At 40.5% G+C, this 25,046-nt stretch overlaps 1 protein-coding gene across 1 annotated transcript in view; it reads right to left on the bottom strand.

The window, feature by feature from the left end:
- Window positions 1–25,046, bottom strand: part of dym (dymeclin) — a 54,479-nt gene that overhangs the window by 21,052 nt on the left and 8,381 nt on the right. The window contains exons 7-14 of the mRNA XM_084382475.1: window positions 23,724–23,849; window positions 21,452–21,591; window positions 13,571–13,756; window positions 13,292–13,470; window positions 10,964–11,089; window positions 10,724–10,837; window positions 10,513–10,607; window positions 5,094–5,193 (exon numbers count right to left, since the gene is read on the bottom strand). Of these exons, the coding sequence (XP_084238601.1) occupies window positions 5,094–5,193; window positions 10,513–10,607; window positions 10,724–10,837; window positions 10,964–11,089; window positions 13,292–13,470; window positions 13,571–13,756; window positions 21,452–21,591; window positions 23,724–23,849 (1,066 nt within the window). The remainder of the gene's footprint in view (window positions 1–5,093; window positions 5,194–10,512; window positions 10,608–10,723; window positions 10,838–10,963; window positions 11,090–13,291; window positions 13,471–13,570; window positions 13,757–21,451; window positions 21,592–23,723; window positions 23,850–25,046) is intronic.

The raw sequence follows: 25,046 nt of genomic DNA, 5'->3' as shown, positions 1-25,046 counted from the left end.
TCCTCCAATTTAGCATGTATATGCAGTATATGAACATAACACACAATAAAACATCCTGATATTATTTAATTTTAGTCGCCTTAACATGGGTTGGATTTTGTTTGGCCAGTTGTTGAATAGCCTCAGACAGGCGCAATTAAAATTAAGTCATGTCTGTGGATGAAACAGTGTTTTTTTTTTTTTTAATGGAAAAAAAACTACATATTTAGTATATTATTAATGATTAACCAGTAATCGATTGTTAAGGCAGGCGGCTATAAATTAAAGAAATAGCTTTAAATCTGCATCCCTATTTTATCCATTAATCTAGCTCTACATGGCATCTTCAAAGCTGCATTCATTTGTTAGCAGGGTATGTTTGAGTCATCAACTGCCAATGTCAAACACTCCCAAGGCAATGAAAAATTGCAACCAACTCAAGTAAAAAATAATTTGATATGGGCCAATTCAAACTAAATAATCATGTTCATCACAAACATGAGCACCACTTGAAATAAAAAAAAAAGTGCTGCTGCTTGAAATGATCTGTTCACGTACGTACACTTCAGAGACTGTGCAGTAATAACCTATGAGCTATGGTAGCATTAATTGAAAACTGAGGATTTTGCCAAACTCTTTTGTAGCCTAATAAGAAAGTGGCAAATTCCTGGAAGGCCTGATAATAAACAGAAGGCATAATGTTTATTGTCTGTTGATATATCCTGGGGCTCTGCTTTTTCCCTAAACAAGAGAAATGGTGCTACAAAGCTAATGCATGTGTCTACGCTGGCTATTAAAAAGAGATCACAGATTGTGACTCAACCAGTGTACATAAACACATAGACAGGGTGGTCCAACATGCTTCTGGCTCTGTGTCTGCGTCTGTGTGTGTGTGCGCGCTTGTAGTCTCTTCCCAGAAATGTGCAACAGTAAACAGACTAAGAGGCACAGAAGTAACATTACCACTACCACTGGCTCGGAGCATAAACAGTGACACACAACGCAATCCGCTGCAACACAGCACGCACTTCCTTCTTTTTTCTATGTTTGTACGTGTGTGCACGAGCACATACTGCATGCATGTCACTGCACATATCTCAAAGGGTAAGAAAAAACATCTGCAATCAGAGGTGCAGAGGCTGCGGAGACGACCGTGGGGCCCCCCTTGAGAGCTGCCCTGCTTGGACCGGGAGCCTCTAGTTGTCCCCTGAGGGCTCCAGAGGCCCTAGCCCTTCACTCTTTCTTCCCTGACACTAACCAGACACAGCAGCACAAACACATACAAGGATGGGGAGGGGGGGGGCGTTCTACGTGAGGCAGACATCAAGAGGGACGGAGAAAAGGACGGAGATGTTAACACATAAGCAGCACGCACCCAGCTTTAACCCACAGCTTAGAGCATTTTTTTTCATATCCTCCTCTCAGTCTCTCCCTCGTAAAGAGAGCAATTACATGTCCAGGACAATCCCACATTAAACAAACATTAGTTCTCTCTCCAGAGCCAGACTCAGCCAAATTACATTGTTTCCAGATGCCCATCACAAACCCACCCTCTCTCCAAACCTCTCCCTCCCTCCCTCATCTCCTCTCCTCTCCTATCCTCCTCCTGCTTGTTTCTCCTCTTTCTATTGTTCCTCTCGCTTCCTCCTGTCCTCTTTATCTCTCCCTATAGTTCCCTAAACCTCCTCCTGTCCCAAGTTAAGTAGAGGGATTGTTGTGAATAACACCAGAGCAGGCTGTTTTCAGTTATAACACGCCTAATGAAGGAGGAGAGGAGTAAACAAAGGAGTTGACACGATGAGACAGCAGCCTTTCCTAAGTTCATTATAAGTAGGCAGATAAGAAAAGCTATGCATGAGGTTTTATGTAAATTACAGTTCAGGATTCATACTGATGCCAGAGGATACACATTAATGGCTGGTCAGCCGATGTTTAACTTGCAGATACTGTTTGCAACCTTTAAGTACAGTTCAATACCCGTTTTTCGTATTTGCAGTTGTATGAACTTTTTAATTGGCCATATGTGAGCGGATTGTAACGTGATGTGAAAAATGAGACCTTTGTCTCCCTAGATTGTCTATACTAGCCTGTGCGTGATGTGTTTAAGTTGTTTAACGCGGCATGCCTTGAAACAGCCAACCACATATCGACTGACAAGACATTTTTCGATACTCGATAGCCATTTACGCCCAAAATGTGGGCTTCAATTGACAAAGTAAGCCTTGTTTTTAGCTTAGCCACTTGCCCTACACATCTTTACCATGTCAAAACGCATATTATAAAATGGCCAAGACTGCTTTACTTGACATTGCACTCCCTGCTGCGTGAGTATGTCGAGACATTTTGGTCTTGACCACATATGTCAACCTCATGGTGACACTAGAGGAAGTCATAAAGATTCCTCCTCTTGATGTTGGTGGATCGACCAGCCGACCGACACTTCCCTCCACAAACCACACCACTAGCCCGGCTAATAAAAATAAAAAAACCCAGAGGAAGATCTGAGGAAAATTTCGCATAGGCTAACAAGGTGAGGACAATTAGTGTGATTAACAAAAGACAACGCAAGATTAACAGCCAGAAATATGGGAGAAACAGAATGTACACTTTTGTGCGAGCTCACATGAACCTCGACTGCTCTCCAAGACAGAATTTATATCTCTGAGTGGGCGTACATGTGCTCACGCTCAAAGGCTAAACAATACAACATGTTCCTTTTAATCCAGAGTTGTCAATAAAGCTAAAAGTTGACTTCCAGCTGTGAATGATAGCCACGGGAAACGTCGTAGACATGGGAACCAATGTCACATTGAGTTAGTATAGTCTGCGCTCAAGGATAACAGCGGTATCAGAAAAGTTGACCAGCTCTGTCTTAACCGTCTCTGACCCAGACTGGATGTCAGACACTATTCTAGGAAAAAACCCTCGTTGTATAATTCCCATGAAATAATCACACTGGAAATCTGCCTCCTGCCCTTGAGCAACGCACTGAAACTCTACCAAAAGCGGGAGTGCTGTTGTTGAGTACACCTTAAACTTTGACCTCTAAGTGTGTGCACATGTACTTATCGTATTACTGTTTTTAGTATTATCATATTTACTCTGAGTGCTCTCCTATTTTTAACGGAAGATTTAATCATGACAAAGTAATCCGTCTTTATGTTTTTCTTCTCCTGTTTCAGTCATGTATGCAGTGGCCATTTATGCATGTGTGTAAACAAAAAGAGAGCATTAAAATAAACCCTGAAGGAAGGAAGGATCAAAACAAAGATGGATAATTGCATTTTATGTTTTTACGAGTGTGTTTGTGCTCATGTGTGTGTTTGTAAGAGGCCTCATCAGACAGTCACTACACGGTTGAAGGAGCACTCAAATACTGTCACGTTTCTCCTCAACACCTAAGGGCATCTGTGAGGACCTCCAGATATATCTCCAGCCCACACACACACACACACACACACACACACACACATATATGTTTACGCGCACACAGACACTTATCTAGGGACCATGCAAATCTAATGAGACAGCCAGACTGAGACATGTGCAGACAAACATGAGGGCAGAGGTCCCTGAACACAAATACAGACAATCATGCACGTCAATAATCACAGCCATTGGTCAGGTATGGCTAGAGTAAGACCCACAGATACTTGATTGCATTTGGATGACGTCCTGATTAATTTATTGGTTTAAGCTCTGCCAGTTAGCGAAAGCTGCGGTGCTGTTAAGATTTCAATTTCAGATTAACGCCGATGTTTCAGAAATTTCTAAATTACTTTGGTGCCGCCGTTCATAATAAATTTTAGAAACGCTCGATACTTTCATCAAATATTATTCTACAAGTCGAGACTCCATTTCAGTACAAATTAAATGTGCGAGACGTGGGCTGGAGGAGTAATGAGAAGAAGACAAAGGACTGGAGTAGACAGAGCAACGTGATGCTTTCCAGGGGATGAAAATGTAGAAACAGCATCAAACTGTGCACCACATCTTCAAAATGAATCCTAGTGAGCACCTAAACTGGCCGATATAATTGGTGCCAGGAGCGACAATTATAGTGAGACATCAAAAAACATTTCAAAATCCATGATGGAGGAGATGCTGCATGGCAGACACAAATCAAGTATGTCAGCATATAACCGTGGTAAATCAAATAATGCGGACATAGCAGCTGATATATTGGCTGATGAACTGAGAATGTATTGATTATAATTTAGATGATAAATTATACATTTAAGTGATTTGTGATAAAATTGCAAAATATTTTCATAGTTAAAGCTTTGAACTTAAATGCTGTAATGACAGCTTGTTTTTCAAACCATTGTAAAATAGTTAAAGGGGCTCTATGTAAATAAATTCGACCATCCCATCTCTCTCGGTTGCCTATACAAGCCTGTGGGCGATTTGTTGAAGTCGTCTCAAGCTGCTGGACTGTGGATTTCCTTCTGAAGGACAAACTATCATGTCTGTATGCTAAATATGAAGCTTTGGCCAGCAGCTGCTTAGCATAGCTTAGCATAGTGACTGGAAACAGAGGGAAACAGCTAGCCACACTCTGTCCAAAGGTAACAAAGTCCACCTATTAGTGCCTCGAAAGCTTACTTAAAATGTTTGGTCTTCTTTGTTTAACTGTATAAAGTAAAAATGACAATTTGTGGTTTTATGGGTGTCATTAGCGGGACTATTTCTTGACCAGGAAGCCTTTGAACACATCCGAGAACTAGTCCCGCACATAAGTGTAAGCTTTCTGTTTCTACCCCTTAACACTCTTTATGCTAAAGCTAACCGGCTGTAGATCCTGTTTAATGGGCAGATGAGAGAGTATTATCCATCTCACTATTTCTTTCTTAAAGAAAAAATGTTGGGTTATTGTAACAACTGATTCATAATTAACTGAAGGAAAAATGAATAGAATAGTTGACAATAACCTGTAGTCGCAAAAGTCAAATTTCTTACGACTTTGAATAACAAATGTAACATCACAGTGACAAAACTGAAACAAACGCTGATGTCAACTTCTGTACCTTATCCAAGTAGACATAATTTAGCAACTACTAATCTAAACTAAACTGTGTGCAGACAGAGAGAGAAAGAGAGAGAGTGTTACTCACATAGTCGGGCAGGGCTGTGTTGTCTCCCTGTCTGCCTCTCAGAGACTGTGTTGCCTGCTCCAAAACCTTGTTGTGCTTTTTGGAAAGCAAAGCAAATAAACTGCAAGAAAGACACAGGGAGGGGAAATGACAGATGAATGATACACTTCGATGAAAACCAAAGAAGCCAAACACATATCGTCATGCTGACCAGGAATTAATATGCTGTACATACTCAAATTGTGGCCTTTACCCCGTTTAACTTCAGAGAGAAGCCTTTATTTAAGACAGATTATTATTAAAGACCAGTCTGTTTTTCTTTCCAAATGGGGCTGTTAGAATAATTAATAATAATTAGTCTTGGAATAACAAAATAATCATGAAATTGGCAGGAGACGGTTTTAGAAATGATGTGTCAAAATACTAAACATTACGCTTAATTTACCTTTAATTTACAATGATGACGTCTTTTTCAAACCTGGCCTTTATTTGCCCCAAACAGGTCACAGCCTCAGTTAGTCTTCGAAAAGCTCCAGTGTTTGTAGGTTTGTGTGTTTGCTGCCGCTGTCGGTGACGGTCTACTATTTGACCCGCTGGTTAACCGACTTGCTTCACCCTCATTGTTTGTGTTTGTGTGTGTACGGTTGTCTGGATGCGATGGCATGACTGCGTGTGATGGATGAACACAGACATACATCAAGAGTCCTTGAGTATGCTTGGGTGACCTTGGGTTGCAATAGGGTGGGTCATCACGCACACGCACGTGCACGTGCACGCACACACACACCATCAAAGGTACGGTGTCGACACTACAGTACAGCGGATTCACTCAACAAGACTTGCGAAAAAGCATATTTTTAACAAGATTTGCAAAGTTGAGCTTTGAGTGATGTCTGTGCAAAGAACTCACTGTGATTTAGAGTTGTTTTAGATTGAAAAAAACCCTGATATGCATGATAATATCAGCACATTGTTATTGCTATCAGTCGTTAAACAGCCTTAAAATGAAATATCAGCATACCCAGAAATTTCTGCCAATATGCTGATAAGATGACACTTTAATTAGGCACATGGGATGTGAACAGTTGACTAAGTAGTTTTCTTGCCCAGTGAATATTTACATTTTGAATAACAATGTACTGGGTCCATACACATAGTCTGGCTCCGATCGACTCATTTTGACTCCATCAGCCTCAGGTTTTTCATTTCCATTACAACAGCACTAGCAGCTTGAAGACGTGTCATTAACTGATGACACGCTTGTCTTGAGTAGTGGTCGAAGGAGCAGCTGTAAACACTCCATGTAGTACTATCAGTGAATAAGCTCAGCTAATTCAGTGATTAACACGTTTCATTTTCTATAAATGTTCTACTACAAAAGTCTGCCGTTATTTAGTTATTTAAAAGCTTTTACAATGAAGCAGCAAAATCAAGAAATGTTGAATTTCACCAGCAGTATCGCAACGCGACTCCCAAAAATGATGAAACAGTAAAATAGAGCCAATGTCTGAAAGTACAGACAGGGAAGAAGGAGAGAAACTAAAGAGATTCAGTTAGAAGCTACAACAGTACAAAGAGCTAAACACAGAAAGACTTTTAAAAGACATCTTTCTCTCTGGCCTCCTGCACAGACATGAGTCTCAAAATCCCAACACAGGCTTGTTTGAGGGGGAGAAGGGGCGTTGTCACGGTTGGGCTTCAGTCGTAAGACGTCACTGCAGACTGCTTGCTAACGGGGCCAGAGACACTTTGGCCCCACTCCGGAGAGGGTCCAACCTGGGCGCGTCTGGGCTCAACTTGACATGGTAAAACTGGTGTTTGTAAATGCAAATTGGCATGGCTCGGTTTCATCCTGCACGGCCAAATTTACTGGTGGAAAAAGCCCTTGTGTCTGCATCTGCCAGTGGGCCATCAACATGGAAGAAGGCATGATAGTACGACAATTTCACTACTGGAGGAGAGACTGAGAAATAACATACATCAATATCAGCAATCAACCAAGATGAGTCGGTTAATATGGGCATATCGTATGTCGGCAAAAATACATTATCCCTACTAAAATCCGTAACTAAACATACCAGTACGAGAATAGTAAAGTAGTACTGTATTTTGGCTGTTTAAAAAAGTAATCTTTTTCTCTTGTTGAGCTCTTCATTACACCTATCGAATCTATTATAGAGTGATTTCTTATTCATTGCAGTGTTAAATATTCTAATTATTCCTGACCTTCTGTTATAATTACAACTTTTTAATAGTCTTTTTAGGCGCCCAGGGGTGATGAATGTTTAATTTGTTTGTCAATCAAGGAACAGAAATTGTAGAATAAATTAAATTCAATGACAGCAAAGAGCGAGGGAAAGTCAGAGGCACGAACAGAGTTCAGCTAAGCTCCTCGGAGCTACAACTGTCCATCTGTCAGCGCTGCGAAACACACGCACAAAATCTCTCAGCATTCGTTATCCAGGCTAATTGGCCAAATGATAGCTGAATGGAGATATCTGAGCAGCTTTGAGGAGGTCTACTTGTTATCTACAGACCTAATGTCAAAGGCCCTGTTAGCCACGACTACTCGATAGGACCTGTTGTACTATCTTGTCAGTTTTTTCTACTTCAAATGAGAGACCACCGACGTAGTTCCACCTGGGACGTTCGGCCACAAGAAAGCACTGTCTCGAGATGCTCTGTCACATCCCCCATTTATGTCAAGGCAGTGACGGACACGGCCCAGGAAACAGCGACACAGAAGGATTTCCACACTGCTGGTCTGATCCCAAAATCAGTTATGAGGCTGAAGTAATGACAGACGAGGTCCACCCTGACACACTGAAGATGTTAAGTTGCTCTGTGTCGACCCGCTCAAAGGACTCTTTCTTTATCTGGACACACACACACAGTGCATGGCTCTGTTCCTTTCTCTGAAATTTGTATTTGGACATTTGTAAGTTTGCGATAACTTTTATTTTACACATTCATTTTAAGGCTTGAATAAGGGACTGTTCAAAAATATTTTTGCTAATGCTGCTGATGCTTTAAGAAAGGATTAAGATTACATAATCTATTGAGGAACAGTAAATCTGATACATCATGGCATTTCATGGAAATAATGTTCGTAAAATGAACCAAATTAATTCCCATGTGTACTTTGTTGTGTTTTATCAGCCGCTACAGTAGAAGTCATAAAAGCCATCACCAGAAAATCTGTTTCTACTTGTCTTTATCTTTAATATGCAGTTTTTTGCATTGACATTTTACACTTTTGACCAAAACAACTAATGATATACAAAAAATGTACACCTCAGGCAAGCGTAAAACCAGCTAGCCCCAGCCTGTCGCAGTCCAAAGCTGCAGCTGCTAGCTGCACAGCTAACTAAGCTAAATAGCTAATGGCAGCCACGTTTAGCAGCAGGTTGCAGTAATTCTGGTGATATGCTGCCTGCTATTTGTTTTGAGTATGAATTCGACAGGTGACCAATTTTTATAAATTGCACCTTTAAAAGTTGCTGTAACTGTTGAATCTGCACACATTAGACTGATCAGTGAGTGGATACAGAGAACAGAGGCGGTGGAGATAGAAAATGAATAGACCAAACCACTGTGACGTCATGCTAACAATAAAAGTCACGTTTCTGCTATGTGTATTTTATGTACCGTGTTGCTTTACTTGATAAACCAAATCCAACCAACAGCCACATCACACCAACATCAAACTCATGTGGTATTTTTCTTAGTCGTTGCCTCACGGATCGTCTAAATAAGGCCTAACGTTATGAATGAGATGCATAAACTTTGAAGTAGGAAGTTATTGTAAACAAACATTGTTATTGGTTTCATAGGAAATAATAAGAAAATGTGGTGTTGGTGGTGGAGGCAGTTCAAACCCACTGCAGCCTGTAAATAAACAGCACCAGCTGTGATTCTCTCTGCGAGTCAATTAGGGGCAGAGTTCAGCACCGCCTGGCTGCAGACACTTGGAAATTCCTGGCAGGAAATTCCCTTTATTTATCTAGCCTGCCAGCCAGTTTGGCCCAGCCCTGGCCATCATAGTCATCACCATTATCATTATCATCAGACATGAAGTCAATTCTCTACATCACTTACAGGACAGACTCACATTCATAGACAGTGTTCCTCTCTGACTCAAAACACCAGAGAGTCACAGATATGGAGCGAGGAGACACAGCCAGGCAGATAAGAGGATCCTTGAGTGTGCATGAACGTGTGCACGTCCTCAGGGAAGGAAGGAAGCAGTCCTTCCCATGCTGCTGGAGTCCACAAACAGACATGAATGACTTGGTGTTTGTGTGTGTGAGTGCGGTTTGGACCTTGTCCTCTCAAGTCTTCCGTCTGCTCGGTGGCCAAAAACCCTTTCCCTCTTTTCCCTCATGTTACATAACGTGCTGCTCCACACAGGCACACCACTCTCTCATTATTCAATTTATTAGTGTCTTCTGCCGCGGCCAAGTTACTATAACGATAAATATTTTGTACTCATTCAATATGAATCATTAAAATGAATGAGTGTACTTGTTTGTGAATTCAAATTTCCACCCTTGTCTCTATTTTGGCTTCTTTGCTTGACTCACTCAGATGAAGGCTGTGTAGAGGACTGTCATTTGATGGAGTCGAAAAACACACAAGATTAGTTTGTTACACACTATTTATACTGTTGATTTCAGCATATTAAACTACGCTGCACTAAAATGGACTTCACTTCACCTCATAGCTCTATTTTGGGCAGACTGTATTTCACACTCCATATCTTTTAGCACCTGCTTTCTTTCTCTGGAATGCACAGGTCGGCCAGATATGAAGCACACTCATTTCAGTACACAGTTGGATGGATATGATGATACCGGGGACAAGATCCTTCTGTACTATCCATACAATTTTTTTTCTAATGAGGCCTAGGTTTTTACACCATTGTTGGTTATCCATATCATCCATCTCTAGTTGGAGGACAAAGAAATTGTCAAGTATAAAAGGTCAGGTGCCAGATTTTAATTCAAACCACTAAGATAAAATACTTGGTGTCTAACAGGCAAAGCGCACAATAAAAACAGACTTGGTCATTCTGACCGAGTGTGTGACAACTTAACTTTTTGCCTCAAACCATTTTTAATATTCTTCCAAAGGATACGTTTAAAAAAATAGGATGAGCACTGGAAATGGTTGTATGGAAAATAGGGCAACTTGATTAATCTAAGGGTTCAGACTTTTGATGAATCGATCAGTTGTTTAGTCCATAAAATGTCAGACAGTTGTGGACAATGTTGATCAGTTTTTCCGTGATGTCAACAAACATTTTGTGTTGCCATAACTCAAAGATACTCAGTTTACTTTCACCGAGGAGTAAAGAAACCAGAAAATATTTACATTTGGGAAACTAAAACATTTTTCTTAAAAAATTACTTAAAAGAATGAATCGAATGGACGTCCTCACCTGATGATGCGCTGGGCAGCGTACTGGTGGAGACAACGAAACTGGGCCGACATGTTGGCAAGTGCAGCCAAACAGTTGGTGTGGAGGTACTTATCCTGAAGAGGGTGCACACGCAAATTTACATGTTACTTGATGTTACCTTTCACCTGGAAACTATTGTTATTTCAATCTTTATCTATGGGAGAATAAAGTGTCTACAACACGAACGTACCCTTGTCCGGGTCATGTTGAATTGGATGGTGCGGATGACCACCAGGATGAGCAAACTGCCGAGTGAGATCTCTGTCAACGACCTCTCTGTGTACCATGAGATGTTCTTCAATACCTGCGAGAGGGAGAGAGACAGAAATTAGGCATAAAACCCAGGAATTAAGTAGTAAGTAAGTCATGGAAGGTTGCAGTGGCAATTCCCTGAAATGTGAACTATGTGTATTAAAGTGTGTCTACCCACCACCTCGTGGATGGAGCGATTGAAGGCATCGTCCTCTGTGAGGATGAGCAGAATAATGAGGGCCATGTACACATGATGAGAGTTTCTGTCCTCCACGTGGTAGAGTATCTCGAGGATAGGCATCACCTGAGAAGAAGAGAGGGAGAGCAGGAGGAAGAGGGTGAGCATGTGCGTAGGTGTTGTCACAGAAGTGACATTCATTAAATTCTTGTTACAAGATTTCAGACTTTGAGTGGATCCACCACTGCAGAGAGTGCATTTGTCAGGAGATAAAATTAGCCATGTCCATGTGAGACATGTGCACAAACTTATTGACTGTTGGGGTGTTGCTTTTGCTTCAGGAGCAAAACTCAAAGGGAGTGTGGATCAGTTAGATTCCTTACTCTTTAGTCTAAGCTTCTACTTATAACTAATTAAACCCACAGCAGTGATTAAATGTAACAAAGTACATTTTCTCAAGTACTGTACTTAGGTACAATTTTAGGTACTTGCAGTTTTTCTTTGAGTATTTCCATTTCCTACTACTGTATCACTCCACTCCACTACATTTTAGAGGCAAATATTACACTTAGAACTAATTTGAGAACTAATGACTGGTTACTTTGCAGACTGCATCAGAGCCAAAGTAGTGCAATTTAAATTAAGTCATTTTATTGGCAATCACATTTTTAAAAAAAATGACTGACTCCAATTATCAGAAAAATGCTTAATATCGGATCCTGTTATTGAACCAGCTGATTATCAGTGGACCCATTGCATACACCTGCATGTAAATATACGTATAATTGACTTTTGACTTTCACTTTTAGCCAAGTAATATTTTAGCACAATATCTTTAGTTTTACAGCACTGACATACAATATGTAATTTCTGCCACTAGAGGTTTCTCAAACAAAACATAACAAAACAAAATACGTAAAAGACGTAAGCAGTGTGGGATCATGGGATATCATAGTTGATAAAAATCTATCTGTGTGGCAAAAATGTTCACAGACTATTTAATGTTTTAATCATGTCATGCTTAGTCAAGTTCCTTCCTCACTCTTTGACTCTCTACCACAATTTGTGATTGGCACAATTAAACTTACAGTGGACTAAAATGTAAACATTGATCTTGCAACAGATGCCACTGAAGAGCCGAATAACCACAAAACATAAGGTGTGCACATTTAGAAATGTATGTTTTGTTCTCCTCTATTCAGGGAAATGAAGCTGTTAGTGTCGTGCCCATGGACTTAACATATCATTACTCGTGCTGCATAAACCCCTATTACTACAGTAGTGTTTCCACCTGTAGTGCACACTGACCATCGGGCAAAAAGAGACGATAAAACGGTAATAGCAGCACTGCAGATGCAAGTTGAATAGACAACGTTTCACATAATCATGGCTGCTAAATTATAGGAGTAGGCAGATGTTATATCCAGAAGTATGCAGGACAGATGGCTAATGACAAGAGTGTGAAAAAGATGTAATTCTCAGAATCATACTGTCGAAGTGAAAGCAGTTAGTAGCTAGCATGGTGAGCGATGAACACACACAGTTGCTGTGTTAGCTCATTACACTGTCGTGCGGCAGTGCTTTATTGCTCAGCAGAGAAAGTGGCTAGACTCATTAGTAGCCCCCCTACATAATAAACCCAATCTACATCTGCTAATGGTGATATTTCATCATAGCAGCTATAAATAGGGAAGAACACAGAAATGTCTCGCTGTTATCAGAACAAAGGAATTAAATCCACCTGGAGTTTCAAAATATGATCATTTCCTGCACATGTTTTGCTATTGTTACAAATGTATGTGATAATTAGCCCAGATGCTGCTAACACAAGTCTCCTTTTAAACCTGGTGCAGATATACAACACTTTAACACCGACTTCCACTCCTATTCAATAAGCCCAAATTATTTAGTGCTGCGCTGTGTGAAAGAGCCTCATATGTGACTGTCTACCATATTCGTATGTGATACCATCTGACTGATTTTCATTCACTTAATGCCTCCGTACATTCACTCTGCTATAAAGAATAATTGGCACAGTCCCACACGGACAGAATAGCACCAGCTGCCACTGCATACATCCTCGCTGTTTACTGAGCCATAGCATTGGTCCTAGATGAAAGGATTTCATGGCCATACCCATGTGTTCGAGGAAGGGAATGTATACTGTGTTTTGTTGATGATTAGCCAATCACACTTTAATTCATTTTCAACACTGGTCTTCGCCTTCGCCTTGTCAATAAACTACACATAACATGTCAGCTTGAGACAGGAATAATGAATGTGCATACATTTGTGTACCGCAGCTTTCATGAATGCTGTCCTACCCACCAGATTATCCATGTCAGTTCTGGACAGCATGTATGTCCTCATGTTGGCGTTCTGATGAAGGAGGGTGTACAGTAGTAGCGTTGCCTGGTCGGAGCGCTGCTGCTCGCACAGCGCTGTGTACAGACTGTTGAAATTGATCTGGAAAGTGTGAGGCTGCTCCACGGACAGCGACGACGTGTCTACACGGGCAGAGGTACATATTATCAGGATTATTATCTTAATACATGAACAACCTACAAATAATGTGACTAAATGGCTTAAAATCAACAAAAATATTACCTTGTGTGTTTCTGAAACAGGTAATAGCCTGGCGGTAGGGGTTGGGCCAGTCAGGTCCATCTGTCAGATTGGCTAGGACCAGCAGTAACAGAAGGCTCTGATTGGACAACGGTAAGGGGTTATGTTCCTGGTCTATCCCGGCTTTGCTTCCAGCTCCACCCAATGTGAAGACGCTCCACAGCCCACCTGGAGACACACACACATATAAGTATTACAAGGATAGAAATACAGACACACAAGCAGGTCTTACTTATTTTTGCTGTAATCTTATAATTGACCTCTTATTGTTGCTGCAACCTGCAATCATTTTTAATCTTTTTTTATAATAACATTGACATATCATCACATTTTCATCAGGGATGAAATGCAGCAAAGGGCCACAGGTTGGATTTGAACTCAGGGGCGCCACTTAGGGACATATTTTTGTCATAACATTCACTGTTTTAGCTCTGTTTTTGGTCTCTACCAACTCTTGAGGAAGAATATACGTATCATTACGAGCTTAAAGCAACATTATGTAGAAATTGGCATTTTGTGTGATTGCAACACCACAGTTTGTGAACACAAATCCCACAATCCCAGCTGCGTAACTGTTTGTCAGATGTTTGTCGGTGCTAACTACAAACAAAACTCGCTCTGTCGTGACAAAGTTATGTGTTGAAAACTTGTATCTTGAAGTAAACATGTATGTAACACTGTGATCCTACCCTCTCACTGAAGTTACATAGTGCAGAAACAAATGATAGGGGGAAGGAGTGGCTGAGACAGACACACCATTCACCCTATTACAAGACACTGTACCATCAAAATGATGTTGAAGCGGTAATTATTGGGTAAAAGTTACATAATGTTGCTTGAATGATGCAATATGTTCACCTGCTAGTCACTAACTGCGTCCGTCTGCTGTTTGGTGCTGAACAGGTAGTGTTAAGTGGGTATTCGGGACATTTTCACTAAAAATGTCTGCCTGCAGCTGCCATAAACAGCATTATGAGAGAGATGGGAGAGAGCCAAAACAATAATATTGCAGCCAAACAGCTAAACTACTAACTGAAACTCACTTTGAAGCTCCGTTAAGCTGATTCTGGAAATAATTCTCTGCTAGTTCACCACCATGACTGAGCCCTTTCACACTGTCACAGTGTTTTCACATTTGATACAAGCTTATCATAAAAAATATTGATTATATCCGGTTGAATTGCAGGAAAATATTTCATGCATATCTTCTCAAACACTTCCCTGGTGATCTCTAAGTTACCACACATTGTGTTTAAGGCCTAGCCTCAGAACTACAGCGGTTTGAGTACAACAGATGGACAATCTGTGCAGAATCGACTAATGAAGAGCAGTCAGGTTGTGCATGTCAACCTCTTTATAGAAAGCACTGAAGTATTCTCACAACTTGCAGCATTTCCTCACAATATCTGATTCATGCTTCATAGGGAAATGAATGCAAACGAGTCTGTGCAGTCAGACTGATGTAATCAAGGCCAAAACGGGCACAATGGAGTCACGCACGATGGTTTGCAGCACCTGAAATTTGAAACAACATAGACGGCGCCACTGAACAAAGAGGACCTGGAACTGCTGGCCAGCTGGAGTGTGAGTTCGTTTTTCTTGTTTGGGGGATGAGAGGGAGCCGAATTTCCTACAGAGCCACTGAAGTGCTGGTGCTTTCAGGCGAGAAGCACGAGAAGCATGAGCAGCAAGGTACACAGATGACAGTCTCTGGCTCCTGCACACCCAGCCACACAGAGAGCATGAGACAAGCACTGGTGAGAGGCAGTGCCACTGTGCTGCAGGTCCACACTGATCAAGCTGCTCTGAATTTGAGGAGAAGCCAAGTAGATTTGTTGCCATCTAGTGGCAAAGGATAGAAGAGCAGATCATTTCTTTGGGTTTGGACACGCTCTCCTTGATGTAAGAGTAATGAGGCTTAGCGTGAGTTCAATAAGGAAGACTATCATTATGCTGCTCATCACTCACATTTCTCTCTCTCACTCCTCTGTCATAATTAGCTGACTCAGTTTAACCCACCAGATTACGCCGAGATCTTCTTAAACCAATCATACTTCTACTGCCAAACGTCAAATCTGTTCTCCTCTCGGCTGCTGTGAGCTGTCATTTCGCTAACACTAACAATTACCATCATTTATAAATGGTAAATTTATGGTTATTTTACTTTAGTTAATAGTTACTTACTGTTAACGAACAATGAAATGCTTTATAAACCATTTATTACCTCCATCAAGGCGGTTATGTTTTCACCATGTCTCAGTGTTTGTTGGTTGGTTTGTCAGCAGGATTACACAAAAATTACTCAACGGATTTCCATGAAACTTGGACGGGGTCGATTCCGGATCGGCGGGAACACCGACTACAACGGCAAGCTGAAAGCCCACTCCTCTTTTTATCCATTGAGAACGCAGCCATTTTCGTCATCCAGTCACCGCCAGTGTCGGACTCCATCAAGTATCTTATACTGCGCATGGCTTCATTACCACTTCAAAATAAAATGCCGTCATGATGGGGTCTAATCGGCATCTACTTTTCATATACATGTCAATAAATACTTGGCTCGCTCGTTTTAAGTCTCTCCTGTTCGAAATGTCAATAAGTCACCCTGCTCCATTCAACTATGGCCCACTCACATCCTCTGTTTACTTGTTTGTTCAAGTGAACAAGGAGACATTATTCAAAACATCACATGATGCATGTACACTGACATTCTACTACATCGAAAAAATCACTCTAACTCAAGAAGAAAGAGGGAGGTCACGTCCCAGTTTATTCTCCTTGTACTATTTTAAAAGGAAGGAGACAGAGCAAATAAAAAACTTATCAGGATATAAATAAAGAATATGAAGAAAAGGCTTTCCGTGTACTTTGTCTCTAAGTGTTTCTTTTAAACATCTTGTGACTGTTTAAAATCTTAGTAACATTCATGGTTTATATGGTGGTTTGCCTCTAAGTTTGCTAGTAAAGAGCGACTCCAACACTCAGTCTGACCTCGTGTATGCAATTCCAGTGAGATGGGGAATGAATTTGTTTATACATGAGCAAAAAGAGAAGACAAATTTCGCATCGTTCAGTCTGTCTCTCTCTCCCTTTCTCCAAACATGATACTCTTCTGTCCTTCTACTGCTCGGAGAGAGAAGTGAGTGTGAGAGAAAACAAGATCTAGAGAGAGAGAGCCAAGTTGTGACGGAGCCGTGTTCATCTCATCACTGGCACCACAGTGACTGGCCCGACGGTGTCAGAGAGCCCAGTCTGGCAGCCATGTTTCCTGCACTCTCACACACACTCACAGAGCTGTATTTTACCTTAGTGGGTGCTGTTTGTTATCCGTCTGGCTCGGTTCCCTCTGCCTGTCTGCCTGCCCACCACATAAACCCAATAATGCTACACTTCTTAAGCTGCTCTGGCTCTGGCCAGCCGCCCAGTGGAAAAAGAGAGGGAGGAGGACATGAAGAGGAGGAAAGGGAAGGGGAAAGTGAGGAAAAGAGAAGGTCACACATGGACACGGAGGCTGGCACGATGAAATCTGGGCTTCGGGACTCGGGGGCAGCGAAGGCATCGCACTGTGAGGCACGCAACCCAAATGCACCCACAATGTGGAACTTTACTTGAGTCTATATCCACAACAACCTTTGAAATCTATCTTTTCAGCACCAAAACTACTCACAGTATGAACACACTGTGAGCACTTATTATAATCTATTAAAAACAGTTTCTGCACCAGAAATTGAGCTTTAAATGCTCAACTAAGCCTTGTTTTTTGGGACAGAAGGCTGTGAAGTCTTATATAATAACTACCACCATCAGACATGAGTGCTGGCTAACAGTCAATTACTGTATTCAAACTAAAATATCATCACACAATCAAGCATCTCCAGAGTGTTTCGAAATCTCTCCCCATCTCTTCTCAAACCACATCTACCCCCTGACATCTGATTCACCTGATTCTGACCCCGTACCAAATCCAGATTCATATCACGGTAATCATCAAACACAAACACATACGCTCCCGTGAGGCACTTAATGATGCTGCTGTTATTAGACTGTTGATCAGGGGAATCTTATTAGTTTACTTCCCTTGAACAGAGCTGGAGTACTTCTTATCTTCAGTCTGAAGGAAGTTATGCATCCTGTTAATATTTGAGGAATGTTCACTAATTTTTCTGTTGACGTAAAAAGCACAGTATGTCATTTCTGCCACTGGGGGTCTCTCAATCAAAACCAAACAAAAGTAGGAGTTCACTGTTTAGCAACTAACTTTGCCAATGAAAATCTATCTACGTGACTCAGGCAGACATGCAATACAGAGGAGATTCATGTTCATTTTGCCTTATTTGTCAACTTCCTTCCCCCTTCCTCACTCTCTGGATGCTAAAGCTATCTTAATTCGTTGTTAGTTATCTTGAATTCAATTACTGGTTGCTCTGGAAAACATTTGGGATGATGTAAGTAATAATATAAACTCAACAGAATATATAACAAAGGTCTAGTGACAACGACAGTTAAAGGCTAAACTGCTGAAAGTCCTTTTTCAATATGACATTCAGAGTAAATAAGTAATACAGCTTAATTCTCTAATAAGTAAACGCTGCCTTTCTCTGGTCAATGTTGGGGTCGTTGGTGTGCATCTTTTGTTTTTGTGGCCGGCGTTTCATAAGAATGGTTTCAGGTTTCGGGTTTCCTTTCTTGAATGACGTATACAGACTATCACCACCTGGTAGTGTGGAGAGTTATAGTTATAAGATACGAGTTAGTTGGCTGTCGGCCGAAGTCTTTGCAGCGTGTTCAGGTGCAGTTTTTTTAACAAAGGTGACGTGAGATCATGCAACTAAACTAATCATATTTACCATATTCACCATCTCAGTTTGCTAATTAGCACCAAACAAGCCTATAATGTGTAGTATAATGTGAAAGCCAAAAGTTTGCTGGTCAAAAATCTAAGTATTGAATTAATTAAAATTGTGACCTGATAATGGTACTAGATGGACAGTCAGGATCACCAAAGTCATAAGGATACATCGTCTGGGAACCATTAATGTCTACTCAAATCTTTGTGCCAATCTGTAGAAGACATTTCTCAGGATAAGTACTGCTGGTGCTAAAGCAAAAGACAGTCGATAATCAGCTTGGATTTATCCTCTGGGTAACATAAATGTCTGTAAAAACTTTCATGGCAATTCAATAGTTTGTTCAACAGTTGTTGACATATTTCAGACAGTCTCCAGTTTAAATACCTCAGACATCAGATCAAAGAGACTAAATCTCTGTAAAATAGGTTAAACATCTGCTCTTCCATTTCACTTGTGCCACAACATACACTTGAGCACCATTGTGAACATGTTAGTTGCCTGTGGAGGCACCAGAGAAGGGAGCTGAGGTGGGAAATATTTTCTCATAGTTCCAGCTGAGAACATGCGCTTCAGTGCAGACAGAGATGTGAACGCCCGGTGAACAGAGACAGACAGAATGTGCTACTTACTTATTTACTTGCATAACAGTGAATGAAATATGACATCAGGGCTTCAGGGCAATGCCTTGGCCAAGAACGCCGTTATAAACACACAAACACACACACATACACACACACAGACACGCAAGTATGCCAAACTCGTGATGATTATCCAAAAACGCACATGGGGAAACATGCCGTACAGACAAAGACAATAAACAAACACACTATTCTGATAATCTCACACAAATCAAAATATATGCTCAAAGCACTTGTACCAAACTCAATCCAAACAATAAAACATGAGAACATTCCACAGATGTAGAGGGATTTGTAACACATTTTTATATTAAAAATCGAGGGCTAAAATGTTAAATGCATAATTTAATACTGTGTCCTAAGTGTGCTACACTAATGAAGAAGAAGAAGGAGAAGAGGAAGAAGGAGAAGGAGAAGGAGAAGGAGAAGGAGAAGCCACAATGGGGCTGCCACACAGAAAGGCACCCCACACCAGAGGAGAGGAGAGGAGTGATAATCCCCCTGCAGACACTCAGACAGCAGAGTGTGTAAAAGAAAGAAAAGAAGAGACATCCAACCCCCCCCCAGACATTTAAATGGCGACAGAAATCAAACGCTGCGTTGCTTTGCCAACGACCCGTGTTTGGTTCAAGGGAAAATTCAACCTGCTACATGTTTACATGTTAATTAAATGATGAATTTTAATTTCTATAAAAAGGAAGGTAATGTAGAGGAAGTTGTGGCAGCGTGGATGGAATGACAGACTTTATAGTATATTTTTTTAAAGATTTTAGGTCCTTGAAAATGCTGAAACATGAAACAGTCTCAATTTGATACTGATGCTTCTTTATGACCTACATAAGCAAACAGATCATCAGCGAGAAGATTGGCTATTTCTGTATATTTATTACAGTTATTCTTAATGCCTGTCACAGGGTTGGATTCTGACTTATCCAGGTCAAAAAAGTCATTCAATTTAAACTCTTGATGCTGAAGAGGAATTGAGGAGTCTCTCGGGCTTAGGACTCTCGGGTTAAAGGGCAGTGTGTAAAGGCAGCTTCACATGGACAACATTTGAGTCAAATAAAGTTTATCGTATCGCATCGCACTGTATCGCATTGTATGATGCTGCCATCTGAATGAAGTTTGGAGTGTGTGAATAAACGGCCAGTCTGCCAGTTGTATTTATCTCAGCAACCAAACAGGCTTAAATATGCAAAACCACTGGTATGCTCCTTTAAAGAGGAGCCTGCAACCGCTCCAAAATGCTGGATCCTACATTTCCGATATCTCTCATGTTACCTGGTAAATGCCCAGTTTGTAACACAGGCTTCTCTAATGATATCATCAGGGTTACTTTCTAAGACTTGACAAAGCTTCTCCCGAGCCACAAAGGACATCATACACCTGTTTTCTCAGACGTTAAGATACTAACCATAACAAGCAAACTGACTTTTAATGTGTATATTGGCAGAGTTCTCCTTTATGCAGTCAATTATTTGTTCAGTTTAGGTACAGACATTCACCCGTGCCTACACCCATTTTGAACACTCAAATTAAAATGCACTTGTGTATTCTGTCAATCCTCGATGACTGTGTGGATACGAGACAGCGAGACGGAGAGACGGAGAAAGAAAACAAGTGTTGTTTCTGAGCTGGGAGTATAAGAGAGCTTGTGTCTTTGTTGGTCTGTGCGTGTGTGTATAAGGGAGGCGGCTGCAGACAGACAGGCTCTAGGGGATTACAGAACAGGACAGGGCACCATAACTCATCGGGCCGATCACTGGCCACAGACAGACAGGCTGGGGTGAATACTGATGGCTCACTGATAGGAATCTGCTACCAACAACCGACAAAGAGCATTTATCTGCGGGGGGAAACCCAGCCCTATTCTCACACTCAAACACGCACGCACACACACACGGCACATTACCAAACAGATACACACATCCATTTTTGACTCATCACTTTCATCCAAGCTGCCATGGTTGTCAGCACGGCTCGCACTTTCTTAAATTAATCATCTCTCTCACTCACTGCTTCCAAGGAAGAGAGGAAGGAACTCTCAAGTCTCATTTCTTGTTACTGTCTGGCTCTTCGACCATCATTCTCAGAATTTAACATTTCTACCGACCAGCTTTGTTTTGCTGTGGGGGATGTAGTGACATCACTACGACAAAGTGCAAAAAGAGGAAAGCAACACATTTAATGTCATTCAAACACAAAAAAAAACAAAAAACAAACTACAAATAAACACTGGGGATCTGGCTGCTTGTATCCCAAGAACCAAAAAAAGTGTTTACAAAAATTTGATCTAGGTTGCAAACAAACAACCCGCTAGATTTTCTTTCTGCTTTACTTTTGTTTTGTTCGTGTGTGAATGTGAGTACCCTTACTTGCTACCCCAGATGCAAGGCCGTAAAGCAGGCCTCCCTCGTCTTTCGGCTCAAAGATGTGGGTGGCTGGAGGTGGACATTTCTCCTGCCTGATGAAGTTATAGAGCAGGGTCTTCACCAGCCGACTGGTTAAAGATAAACTGGGGAGAAGAGAGACACATTCAAAAAGATGGAAAAAGATTTAAAAAGACAGAAACATTAACAAGAATGTTAAATATGTGAGACATTACAAAAAAGTCAGGGGAATTTTGGATTTGATTTCAAGATTCTTTGAAGGCAGGTGTGTGATCCTAGAAGAGAGCCCTACCTGTTGTTTTAGCTTTATCTGAATGCTTTAATGTTATATAATTCGATGACACAACTGCATCTTCTGTACTACAATTTCACTTGTGTGCAAACTAACAAATAGCCTGAACTAAAATTCTTTCTAAAGGTTTTCATCAAAGTAACAATAATAACTGGGTTCCTTAAAACATGCTTTTTTGGAAAAGGTATAATTTGGGAGGTCTGCAACATTTCTATAATTAAGTCTGCCTATACAGAAGACACAAAATGGCTGCGACACAGGATCTAACTCTTAGTGTTACATGAATGCCCTCGTTTTGTAAATCCTGGGTTATTATTTTTGCACCTTCCAAGTCATAACCAATGCGGATTGTTTTTAAGGACAAAATGACTCCCACACACTGTTCTCTTCACTTGATTTAGGAAAAAAATGATAAGAATGTTTTGGTACACATACATTCATTAAGGTTATTTTTCAAATATAAACTAAATAGTATGATTTTCATCTGTTTTCTCCTACGCACCTGTCAATCCACAGGAGTGCAAAAGTTTCGCTCTGTGAATCCTCTTTGCATTAAAAAATTGCAAACCTCTACTCATTTTAAATCTGATATATTTACGTACAAGGTCCTTGTATGTGGAAACCTTCTTGGTAATAAACCTGTTCCTGATTCAGTTCAGTACAGCAGCAAATACCTTCAGAATAAAAGCACTGAGGTTATCCAATCTTTGTTTGGATGTTTAAAGGTGTTTTCAACTGCTCAACAGAAACATCATGTCTATCTGACTATATATATGATTGAATTAAGAATTAAACATTTATTATTTGAATTATTCCCTTTATCGAGCCTAGAGAAAATAAATGTTCAGTATATCTGCAAGCTCTGTCTCATTGGGTGGTACACAATCCAGTCATTAACTTCATATAGCATTAAAAAGCAAAGTTCAGACACAGGACTCCTTCTTACGTGTCCATATCAGGTGTTAATTAGAGACTATACTCCTTCATATCACTGCTCTCCCAGTGAATGACAAACAATAAATTGGAAATGCACAATATCCAGTATCACTGTTTTCTAGTTATCCACAGCCTTGGTTTCCAGCCTTGGACCAAATGGTAAAACCATTTTAAATTGCCTTCTAATTTGTTTTGCCAACATCAGCTACTTGGAAGCCTTTCTTCAGCTCCATGGCAATTAATACAAAGTGCTCTCATTTGGCTCTTATGCTGTGAGAGCCCTAAAAGTAAATTACTTCCATTCTCTGCTCGCCCCTCTGAACTGACTACTAGGCTTCGAAAATACAGCCAATGTTACAGCATTCATCTGCATTTAATCATAATATTCAAGATAACAATGAACCACAAATTGGGTTCAAACTATTTCAAAGTCCCATCTCAAGGTAAAGGTCAACCTCAGAAGATTACATTTTGCTTTGATTTTATTTTTTTTTATCTTATCACCACAATTAAGTTTGTTTATCATCATCATAAAGAAACACAGTCGTTGGTTCACTTTCCCTTAGAATCACAAGGTCACAGCGGAGACAAAGGTCTTGGCTGACTAGATTTGTTTATTTTTTTTTCTCTTTGGCATCAATTGAATAACACATGAAGACATTGTTTGGAACATGATGAGACTGACTGGAAGCACAGAGAGAGGCTAACTGTATCAGAGCCGGGATAAAAGAACAGTAGGCTGGATCAGACGGTGTCATATTGGATTGGAGAAGATCCAAAATGATCCGGGCCTGCGTTCAAAAAAGTCGGCGACAGACTGTGGACGACCCAGTTTCAGAGGCAAGAGGGACTAACTCAAATTATAGTCGAAATTTCATCAACTTATCCCTTTATGAGTTTATCTAAATTTTTAACCTCTATTTTTATGGAAATTAATTACTGTTTGTTGCATGAAGTTAATGGCAGTCTTAAGTGGAGTCGAAACTTGTGTGTGTGGGTGTATGTGTGTGTGTGTGTGTGTTTTCTCACCATCGTCCCTTCATGATGTGCTGATAGATTATTCCGTCTCTGAGAATGTCTTTGTGGAAGAGCTGATAGGAGAAGAACACTAGCAGCGTGGTCACAGCTTCAAACAGGATGCTATAGGTGATGTCACTACAGGAAAAAGACAGATGCATGTAGAGTTAAAGTGGATAAACTACAGTTTTTTGTACCACAACTTCACAGGTATAAATATATGTATATGTTTACAGATGTTGATTCTAGATCCACAAATAATCTGATGGTTTATTTTCATATCTATAATTTATTTAGTCTATAAAATGTCAGAAATTGGGAAAAATGCTCATCACAATTTCCCAGAGCCAAAACTGAGGTCTTCAAATTACTTATTTTGTCCAACAAACAGTCCAAAACCCAAAGAGAGAAGTAACAATATGCAAAAAAAATATTTTTAAGAGAAGGACCCTCCAGGTTTGTTAATCGGTTTGTTATTTCCTGGATAAACGCGTAATCATTTGGTCTGTACAAAGTCAGATATTAGTAAAAAAAATATTTTCCATCATGGATGGCTAAGAGAGCAAGAAAATATTCACATCTGAGAAGATCTTAACAATCACATTGCAAGTTATTGCTAAAAAAATGTGAAAACATGACTTGATGAACAATTAATCCAATCAAAATTGTCTGTAACACAGCTATACACACAGACAAAACAAATGTCTTTGCTATTAACTATACCTAAACCTAAAGAACCTAAACTAAACAATTGATGTTTTTTAGATTAGATTATTGAATATTTCACACTGTAGCTCAAATTGCTCATATTGCCTAGTCTAAATCTGTGGTAAGTAGAGAAACAGTTTGTGTGGAGACATTGTAATGCACTGTGATTTCAGTATTAATGTGAATCAACTGCCTGCCTCTAAAAATAATACTCCTGACATCTATCTTTCTTGTAAAATTAAGCCACAAAAGATTTCTTCTAAGCTTACAATTGACGTACAGAAGCCTGTTTGGGATTCGGGGAGCTATACCAAAAGAATGGTAATATTCCCATCCAAATCAGGAGCACGTACAGAGGAAACAGGCCGACGGGCCACAAAGTGGTGAAGGGAAGAAAAACAGGTAGACTCTTAGAGCATGAAACAATGAATAATATTGGAAAGCGCAATCGTTTACACAAGAGCCAGGGCTTGATGTCCGGTGACAACAGAAGAGAGAGGGGGAGAGAGGAAGAAGGAGAAAGGAAAGTAGACAGGGGAGAGAGGAGGACGTCAAGAATGCCTGAACACAGACGAGGGAAAAGAGAGGAAAAGTGGAAGATCCTGCGTTAATGAAAGAGCGATTGTC

The sequence above is a fragment of the Pagrus pagrus genome, assembly GCF_965226575.1.
Source record: "Pagrus pagrus genome assembly, chromosome: 19".
NCBI lineage: Eukaryota > Metazoa > Chordata > Actinopteri > Spariformes > Sparidae > Pagrus > Pagrus pagrus.
Note: the sequence above shows the minus strand (reverse complement) of the source record. Positions and strands in the feature narration are given on the sequence as shown.